The sequence below is a fragment of the Mercurialis annua genome, linkage group LG6 (assembly GCF_937616625.2).
Source record: "Mercurialis annua linkage group LG6, ddMerAnnu1.2, whole genome shotgun sequence".
Classification (NCBI taxonomy): domain Eukaryota; kingdom Viridiplantae; phylum Streptophyta; class Magnoliopsida; order Malpighiales; family Euphorbiaceae; genus Mercurialis; species Mercurialis annua.
Genome location: NC_065575.1, coordinates 42190409 through 42201308, shown reverse-complemented (window position 1 = coordinate 42201308; position 10900 = coordinate 42190409). Strand labels below are relative to the sequence as shown.

Sequence of the window (10900 nt, the reverse complement as noted above, 5' to 3'; positions counted from 1 at the left end):
TGTAAGTTGGTTAATCTAAATTGATCAATAAAAATATTAGCATTTCATTTGCATTCCTATGCATGTATTTGTTTGAACATTAAAAAGGTTAAAAAATAAGGTATAATCTGATCATTTGCAAAAATTGTTATTACATTATTAGTTTAATTTTTTTATTTTATTGATAAAGAGCAGGGAACTTGTGAATTAGCCTATTAACATACAAATTTTTTGACAGATGTTACATTCGATATTGGCAGCTTCAACTTCAAGTGGTGGGCTTTATTAGTATATTTGGAAACCCCGCAACAAACAAATTTTTGACGATGAAGAAACAAACTACAAAAATTTAGTTTTTCTTTACATATACAAGAAAGTGATTTTTTACAAATATCGCAATCTCTTTTTTTCTATAGTGGTAATAATATTTTTAGAAGTCTACGACTTTTTTCTTGAAAGTCAATAGATTTTTTTGTATAGTTCTTTTTTGCCTTTTCCACATCATGTAAATTAGATAGTGTAATTTATCATTTATGAAAAAAAACATACAATTTTATTCATTGTTATATTCCATTTAAATAATTACATATTCAGAAATACAAATTTTAATTTCGAAATTCAGAAGTTCGTAATTCTCAATACTAATTATTAAATTCATGTCTTAGTAGTTAAAATAAATTAGTTTATAGAAAAATATAAAACAACAAATGTAACATCCTAGGAAAGAAGAAATAGACATTCAAATTATACTCTCCTTGTGGCATTTTCACAGACATGTTTTATGAATTGTATAGCCATCACTAATAATTGCAGAGAGAAGTGACGTCCAATAGGTAAACAATAAATAAATTAAACAAACATATAGAATCTCCTTAATTTGAACTTAATAGTTATCATGCTCATTATGACCGGGCAATTCCGTATTTTCATGAGGGATATATTTTCTTTTTGTGCTCTCTGATTCTCTGTTCTTGTAATTGATGCGATTAAAATCTTTCATCTAACATCTTGCTAATCCAAAGGCTGGAGTAAATATTTCGCATATATAAAAGGTAGTAATTTGTATATAAAGTGAAAATGTAACATTTTATTTAATATAACGGTAGTACGTCGTTTTTATTCAGCAGTGATCCTCTTTATACAAGATAAAAAAACCACTCTTCCCTTATTTTTCATGCACTTACATTATTTACTATTCACAGTACAAACACTATTCAGTTCAGTCTTTCATGCATCAGCCCGGCCTTGCCTCTGTTGTTTTCTCGGCCCCGGAAAGAAAAAGTCCTCGTCCTGGCTTCCGAATACCTGATCAATTTCTCTTGCCTGAACACCAAATGCCAACTCTTTGGCTTCTCTCTCCCACTGATTCACTACATTATTTTTGCCTGCAAGGGAGAATCTAGTGTTGCCTTTTGCATTCACCTCAAAGCAAACCACCGTCAGATGACTATTTTCTGATGCTACAGCAGCAACCGGATGACCGGCCGGGACAATGAACACTGTGCCACTTCTCAACCTTGAGCTTATCTTGGTAAAACGTTGACCTTCCTTCTTCTCTTGCTCGCGGCGTTCCCGCTTCTCTTGCTCGCGGGACCTGTCACCGCCACCGCCGCGGACATGTGGACATGCCATTTCAAAGTAGCCTTCACCGTCTAGTACAATAGCGATCTTGGTAGCCCTTGAGTTGTAATAAGGTCCGCTCATTGAGCCACGGGTGATGTTGGCTAAGGAGATTCCAAGGTCTAGGTCTTTGAGCTGGTCCTTGTGCTCATTTGGTTTGGCTTCGAACAGCTGACCGTAATTGTTGGATTTAACAGGGCGTTTACGTAGAAGATTGAATGGTCCGCTTGATGATTCGGCTTTAAATGGCCAAATAGCACCACCTTCTTGTTGCTCACGGTGCGTCATAGCTTGAATTTGTTCTTTGGATGCTTTCACTATCGCTTCTTGCTTTTGGCTAAAAGCTTGTTCAATCTTCCTCCTATCAGTCTGGCTCGTAGGACAAATAAAGATGCGCATTAGAAAGAATTGAAGTTGATCTAGTAAAGATGCATACATAATATAATTTTGCTGGTACCCACTTTCAGAGCAGCCTCGAGCAACTCCCAGCTGAATGCCTTGTAGAAAGACTCCGATTGCGTACTACCTGCTGGAGTGAACGCCTGCATCGAGATCATATAAAATAAGGACCATATATTAAATATATATATCCAAGTGGAAATCAAGTATTTAACTATGGTAAAAATTATTACCTCGTACTTTCCAGGAAGATTGACAGGTTGGATGAATTTGACAATGATAAGCTTCTCATTGTCATGTCTGTTAATGAAATAGACAGAAGTTCCCGCACGAACCCTAATGACATCTCCCCGCTCAACGTTATGGCTCTTTCTTTCATTCTCTTCAATCAGAGTTATAGTTCCTTGTCCTACAAGTAATCCACCAAAATCAATATCAGACACCAAATCGTCAATATTGAAAAGTAATAATTTACAGAATACTGGTATAATTACCGTTGGCCACGAAGAGAACGCCATCAGCATCCCAATGGCTAGGAGATACAAATGTTTGAGGATTAGCTTCAATAATTCCAACACGATAATTCTCAATTCCACGTAGAAGCTTTGATCTCTTGTCAAACCTTTGAAGAACATGAATCTTTCCATGTCGACTGTCAACTGTTTTAGTAAAATGCTTTTCCTCAAACACATAAGGGTTCTCATCTTGTTCAGCGTTATCCTCATCCTCATCTTCCGATCCTCTCTCTCGTCTTCCCGGCTGCTCTTCTTCTCTTCCACGCTCTCTTTCGTACGTCTGTTGGCACCTATGACGACACAGAGATTTCTGTTGTCCCTCCTGTGATCTCTCGCATTGCTGTTGACACTCTCTCAGCCTCTTTTGAGGGTCAGTCCATTTATCCTCTTCGTCCCAGCTGCGACTACTGCCTCTCTTCTCTTCTTCTCCTCTTTCTCCTCTCTCTTGCTCGCCTCTTTTTTTCTCTCTGTAATAATCCTCGCATCTCTCTGCACATTCTCTCTTCTCCTCAGCACCATACTGCCTCTGCACTTTGCACTGGTGCTTGCATTGCTTTAGCTCCGGGTCTGTCGTGGCTAAAGCTAAGCTAGCACAGAGAACAAAAAGAGACAGAAGTAAAACTAAAGAAAGCTTCATTTCTTGAATTTTGTGTTTATGCTTTTCGTCTAAGTTTTTGATGAAGAAAATAGAGATGAGTATTGAGCTTTTTATAATGGTGCAGACCAGAAGAATAAAAATTTGGATCAGAATAAGCAAGAACTTAAGCTGCATGCATGGAGACGAGTGGCATATCAACGTGGCTTTCATGCTCAGAAGTGTATCGCCGCGTAATAGCTATTCAGTGCGTGAACAAGCATAAGCTGACAATATGTTGAACGTTTGCGGATTGATTTTTTAGGACGCAAACGACAACGTTCATGGATCTACAATGTTCTCTTCACGTGGCATCTCGACATCAGAAAAAAATCATTGTAAGGAGCTCTAAGATAAGTACTCTGTATATATTTGTATTTTTCCCTCATGAAAAACATTTTTTCAAAGTTGATTTTTTATTAAAATCTTTAATTTGTTTTAAATTAATTAATTAATTTAATATGTATTGGTACTTAAAATTTTATATTCTGGAAATTAAGTGCAGTTAATTTTCTTTAGTCATAATGAAAAAGATACAATCATTTCATATCAAATTATATACTTATAATATATATTTATGATCAATTTTATTTTTAAATTTTGAAATTTTCATATAAAAATTGAAAATAAATATTACTACGAGAGTGAAGTAATTTTAGTTGACAAAATAGTCATAAGAGGATAAAATTATTGGGAGTTTAAATGTAGAAAGAAAAAAACAGAGTGATGTGATATGTATGATATTGAAAAGAAAAGAACAGAATAGGGTAGAAGTCAAATTAGATAAGATTAATTACATAGCTTGTCAACATATTGGCATAAAAATACAGATGCTGATGATCTTGGATTCATGCCGGCCGCTTACTTCCAGTTTTATTGTGATGACTATTAGTACAAACTAGCTAGATACAGCATAATTGTAATTTATGTTATTATTATAAATTCAGAAATATAATATATTATTTTCTCAAAAAATTATAATCTATTATTAATTTCGATGTTATTTTTTTATCATTTAAGTTTATAATAAAGCCATTTTGACATATATTTAAAATTTTATTATAGCTATAATTATTGAAACAAAAATGAGCAAAATTTTGTTTTTGTTAACATTATTCCCCATAATTTATAATTATTTTTAGTTTAAAATTCATGATTATAGAAAATAAAATAAATAAATTAGTTAATATAAATAGTAATTTGTGAAATAAAAGCATTTGAAAATATGTCTTCTTATTTTTATGTTAATTTAATCAATAAACTTCTAAAAATGTATTTTTGGGAAGAGATATTTAAAAAAAAATTAAAAAGAAATCAATGGATAAATTTCAATAAATCAAGAGATTAAATTAAAATTAATAAAAAAAATGTTATTTTTCTGCCCATTTAAAAAGTTTCATTGTAGTTTATTTATAGTTTAATAATACATATTTTTGTTCGTACTTTGTTCTCATTAATTTTGAATTTCTAATAAAAAATTTATAATATAATTTTTTATTTAATAAAATTATGATCATAAGTTATGTTTGGCCATTAATATTAAATAAGAGGGCAAAAATCAAGCTTAAAACTTATTTGAAAGTTTAAATTAAACTTCTTAATAGTGGCACTATAAAAATGATAGTAATTTTTTAAAATAGAACAAAAAATATATTTTCATCATAATCTTATTCAATCTATAATCACGCATTAAAATATAAACCTAACCACACACAAAAAGTGACATCTTTACGAGTTTTGTCAGTTATATCCAAACCTTTAAAAAAATTATTATAGTTTTGTCAATAAAATATAGATTGTTTTAATATATTTAATACTTTTGTAACCATTTTTTGCATTAAACCTTTTTTTGTCAACGTGTCCATCTCGTTACTATCAATTTAGCACATTGTTGGTGTGCCAACACTCCTAATCCAATTAAATCACATAATAATTCAACCAAAATCAAATCAAAATTTTAAATCAAAAATCAATTGATAATATCTTTATAAAATTTATATATTAAAAAATTAATATTTCCTAAATTAACTAATTAAAACTAATTTAGAGTTCTAATTAATGTAATTAAACCTAAATTTAAATTATTATTTTTAAATATATTTGATGGATATATAAGTAGTTTATATTTTATTAAAAAATTTAAATAAATCAAAAATCGTCATTTTCGTTGATAAAAACTAAAGTTATAAAACTCATTTAGGAATTTCATATCAATTTGAAGTATGAACTAATATGGAAGTTTTTTTAAAAACAAACTTTTGTAATTTGGCATTGAAAAGTTTGTTACACTCTCGGGGATGCGACTGAGAGGGATGTTTTTAAAACGAAATGCTAACTTGGGGAGTTTTTTGTCCTGTATTTTTAGAATTGACATTTTCGATAATTTGTGTCAACCTGAAGGGGTGAGTTGATCATTTGTTCCTTTTTAGCATATACATTATGTTTAACATTAAATCCCATTAATAATATTGCTGTAGATCTTTCTTTTTCAAACATCGAGAAAAACAATAAAAAAAAACTAAAGCGTTCGGTTACTTTTTTTTTTTATAAAAAACACATGGATGACAATCTATTAATCCATTTGAAAAATATTGGGTAATTGATTTTGGGGGTACCCAAACTATCGGTATTGTGGGGATCGAACTTTAATTTGTATCATTTTCTTTACTAGATTTTAGTTATATCTCAATAGAGGTTTTCCAGCCAAAATAATAACGTGGAAGCTGGATTTTTCCACTTGCCAATTGTTTTTGGATTGTATTTTAATGAAAACTTATCATTTATCATAATTTCAATTCTATGGGAAGTCATTGTCCAAATTAAGCATGTATGTCAAGTTTCTAAACGGAAAAAGAAGTAAATTTTGGCTGCTACATATGCACTTTTTACAAAAAAAAAACTCCTATGAAAATTAAATTTAAATTTAATAAACAAATTAAAAAATATTAATATTTTGGTAACCAAATTGAAAAAAATCAATGTTTGGTACCAAAATATAAATATTGTGATAGTTTGGGTACCTCCAGCATTAATTACCCAAAAAATCAAAGGATTAGATCGACATATCACAACATATTCGAAGAATTGAACAGTTTATCTATTTTTGATCAGTCGAGATTAAAACTGAGCCAATGTCCATTCTTTTTCTAGAAGACAGGGTTATTCACATTTCATTTAATGGTCAGAGCCGAATTGAAAGTTAAGCAGCGGTGTTAAGGATAGCAGGGTGGACAACAATAACTTGCCCTATATAAGCGATTACAAATAGTCATGAAGAATTCTTCCTCCCAAGCAGCTAAGGGAATATGATTTAGAAATCCAAGTATATCTCTCTTTTTAACAAAACGGGGCTTCCCAAGGTAGAAGTTTGCAAAAGAGATCATTGACTGAGATTTAAAGAACGATTTGAATTGTTCTATGTCGTTGTAGCTGTCGAAATTCAATAGAATAAAATTGTCTTCCAAAAAGCACAGGATTAATAACTAAGTCCTTTGTCTTGAAGGAATGAGTTAAGAGTTAAAATATCTGCTATTTTCTCTGCCCTATTTAAAATATCTCATTTGACTTTATAAATGAATTAAAAAATATTTATAATTTTTTTTTAATTTTTTTTCATGTTTTGTTCCTATTAATGGTAGTGGAATTTGATAAACAATGTCTTTAATATGACTAGATAAAGGGTAAAATAGGATATTTATTTCAAAAATATTCTAAAACTAGTAATGAGATTTTTTAAATGGGACATCTCAAATTAAAATATGGAATGTTTTAAATAGAACGGAGGGAGTATGGTTTTCACTGTAAATGAATGAATCATCCAAATTCATTGACTTATCCTTATTAACATTAAAAATCTCAAATTTGTTATTGACGACCAGCACATAAGATCTAGAATCTCTCAGGGATTCTTTAAATATAGGTTTATATGGAAAGAGACGTTGTTGCTGTTGTGGTTTTAGATGTTGCTGCTGCGGGATTTTTGAAGGGAAAACGAGCTCTAACTCATTTGGAACCGAGATACATCTTGCTCAATTTGATTAAGGTGCCTCCTATATTCTGTCTAAAATCCACGCGTAGAAAGCTAAAGCGATTATTGTTGTGAGTCAATTTCTTGCTAGGGTAACAGAACCAAAAATTCCACATCTCTCAAAAACGACATGAATATCCATATAGAACCAATTATCTGGATAATTCTCAAAGTATAGTCTATTGAGTGGATCAACATTGGGGAAGCGAGGAGTTAATGCGATTCCGGCGAGCTTGGAGGCTGAAGAAAACTCTGCATGGAGCTGAGCTGCCATCGAGCTGGTCGACTGGTACTATTATTTAACCTACATAGATTATCAAAAAACACAACCAATATATCGTTCCATCAAAAAAAATTCCAACCCCTCTAGATATAGTTTCCGGTTCCGCTACTAGGCAGAGGGAGTATGAAATAAACTTAGAATGGCAAAGCTTTGATCGCTACACTTCCTCCATATTATTAACCCTTTTAGTATACACCACTGCAAATAGTTATTTCTCTTTCTATTTAACATAGACCAATTTACATCGTTTCTATAGACAAATTAAAACAATCAAATAATTTTTTTAATAAATGAGGACTGTTTTACTGCCTAACGTTTATACTATTTAAAGTATAATTTGTTGGTAAAACAATCAAATAGTTAGTAATTTTCTTATTGCCCGATTGACATGCATCATTAGCAAATCATAATAAAGCAAACTTTATATATGTACACATTATGAATCAATTTGCTAAGTAGACAAATATAATAGTTTTATGGAATATAATGTACATACAACGAATATATAAAGAACAGTTACAAATGTATTTCTAGTACAGATTGATTGATGACACGTGACATTAATTAATAGCTACATAAAAGAATTAAAATTTCCCAAAATTAGGTTTTCTTTTTCTTATAAGAATTTAGAGTTTATTTATAATGTGAACCAGAGGGAATGTATGGGCAAGTATTTAATTTTTGGTTTTGGCTGATAAACACCTTAATTAAGGGCTCATTTTCTTTATTAAACTGACGTTAAGGGCTTGTTTACGTACTTGCATGTGACTCATAACTCTCTGCCTCAATTTCTTGTATTTGCTACTCTATATAAGCCCAATAACTAGTTAAGCTTCTAAGAAATAACACCAAAATCTTTGATCCTTAGATATATAATGGGTGTGAGAATTTTTTTAACTGTTTTACTCTTTTCCCTTCTCCTTCTCTCTTCGGATTTCGCTATGGCGAATAATACCGACGACCGCAAAGGAGAAGTACGTAAATTCGAAAGCAGATCTATGGCGGATAATACCGACGGCTGCAAAGGAGAAGTACGTAAATGCGAAAGGGGTTGTAGGATCCTTTTACAAGTGATAAGTGACAATTGTGATTTGCTGAAGCCATGCTTTCAATTATGTACGATTTTCTACAAAGAAAATAGCATAACCGAGTTAGAAGTAGAAAAGCTTGTTCAACTGAAACAGAGCCACAGAGGAGAACGTTGAAGAGCATATTAAATAGAGATCAGAAAGAAGACCGGCTATACATATATATGTATTTCAAGACCGCCTATGTACCAATCTACCTCAACTATTAAATATAATAATTAAAATTTCATATTGTACAATTAAATAAGAATTAATTGTCTTGATTTTGGTCAATCTAAACCTGCATATATTTTTATAAATAAATTCTCATCTTTCATGATCAATTATATATTTCAAATTAAATAATATTGTCTTTGATTATCTAGCGCTTTTTTTCTCTTCATATCTATTTAGTTTATAAAAAGCTTAATAGCAAAATAAATTCAAATTTTTGTGTATTGTTATATAATTTTATCCAATATTTTTTTTAATAATGGTATCCCGATTTTATAATTATCAATGGACTATAGTTCAAATAGTATAAGCGATAAACAGCAAACGGTTAGGTCATAAGGGCAAATCCTCCCACAAGTGCTCCTTCCAATTAATAAAAAAATCATTATAATTTAAAATTTAGTTCATTAAATTGAATACCCATATTTGAGAATGTTCAAATAAATAATTTGTATGAATTACAAATTTACTTGAACGCTCTATTTTAATAATAAATTTTGTTATAAAAATATATATATAAAAATTAAACAAATAATTAATATAAATTGGAAATCTATGTAAACAATGTTATTATTTATAAATTAGAAACTTACAAGAATGCTTCATTTAACTTATAAAATAAAAAGATTAATGAACAAAGTATCATTTTACTCCCTCAACTTGTGTCATATTTTCAAAAAACTCAAAATTAACAAACTTGTATCACTTATACCCTGAACTTGTCAAAACCAAATAAGAAAAACTTCTTTTGCTGAGGTGACACTAACCTTGGAGAGTGAGTTTTATAAAAACACCTACACTTCAACTGACACCTCATCAAAATACTCTAAAAACTCAAAACACCTAAAATATCCCTAAAACCTTAAAGTTTAATTAAATAATTAAAAATTAAAAATCTAACCAAACCAAATCTAATCCAACCAAACACATACTCAACTCCCTAACCGTCACCCCCTGCCGCCTCCTACCGTCGCCACCGACCACCAACCTTCTTCAAACTCCACTCCGGCAACAACTCCAACAACGTCTTTTTTTTAAATTCCCATTTTCAGACGAGCAGATCAAACCCAGAAGACGGTCTCATCGTCTGGGTATGTATCGAGACGAAAAAGAATTCGGGTTGATTAATTAGTGTTTATTAATAATTGGTCGCAAACAAATGGTCGCCGGAAACATGGTGGCCTGAAAAAAAGATGGCCGGAAAATAGTGGCTGGGTTAGAGAGTTTTTCAGTTTGAGTGGTTTAACTGGATTGAGTTAAATTGTTTTTCATTTTTTAATTTTTTAATTAAGCCTCTATATTAAAAACATACAAAAATGTTTATATTTTTAGTAAATATTAATTTTATATATAAAGTTTTAAAATTAAAATGAATGAATAAATTATTATTTTTAAAATTATTTGTGTTAATTTAGAAAATTAAAAAATATTTAGGATCATTTTAAACCTTTTTATCATCAAATACCACTTTGAAAATTAAAAAAAACCATCAAATACCGGAGAATGTGTCTCACTCACTAGGGTGAGAGTGGGGAAGAGGGTATTTGAAACCGTTGTGACAAATTTAGAATATAAGTAATACGGATTTATTAATTTTGACTTTTTAAAAATTTTAACACAAATTTAGAGCGTAAAATTATCCTTTTTTTTAAGATTAATTGTTTATAGAACTTGAGAGTTATGAGAATACTCTAATAATAATAACTTTTAGTTGATACAAATTGCAAATTCATGAGAACAATGTTAGTATACAAAGATTCAATTAACCCCCTCAACTTGGTATGTAGAATTAAAAAAGTCTATTTTTAAAAATATTGGTAAAAGACCACAAATGTACCATTTCGCATCAAATCCACCCTGCTCCGGTTGCAACCTCATACGTGAAATACATGCAGTAATATAAAACGATAAAAAATTTAAAAAGAACAATAATGTTTATTTCATTTCTCAAATTAACAATTAATGATTTTCAAATATAAATTATAGCGTTTATATATTTAATATATTGCCTGAGCAATTAGCTATTTGATTAATGAACTCTTAACTATCCGAAAAAAGAGAACATTTTTACAATTAATTAAAAATTTCCTAAACCTAGATCAGTTTGAATGACATATAAATCGAATCAAATGGACTCCATAA

General features: G+C 30.4%; 1 protein-coding gene across 1 annotated transcript; it reads right to left on the bottom strand.

Moving 5' to 3' along the window:
• Positions 1–1021: 1021 nt before the first annotated feature.
• Positions 1022–3204, bottom strand: LOC126685943 (vicilin Pis v 3.0101-like). The gene is made up of 4 exons (XM_050379952.2): positions 2493–3204; positions 2232–2407; positions 2061–2141; positions 1022–1968 (listed from the first exon to the last, which is right to left on the bottom strand). Exons 1-4 carry the CDS (start codon positions 3148–3150, stop codon positions 1207–1209), a joined length of 1677 nt encoding a protein of 558 aa, XP_050235909.1. The 5' UTR covers positions 3151–3204; the 3' UTR covers positions 1022–1206.
• Between the last annotated feature and the right edge of the window lie 7696 nt (positions 3205–10900).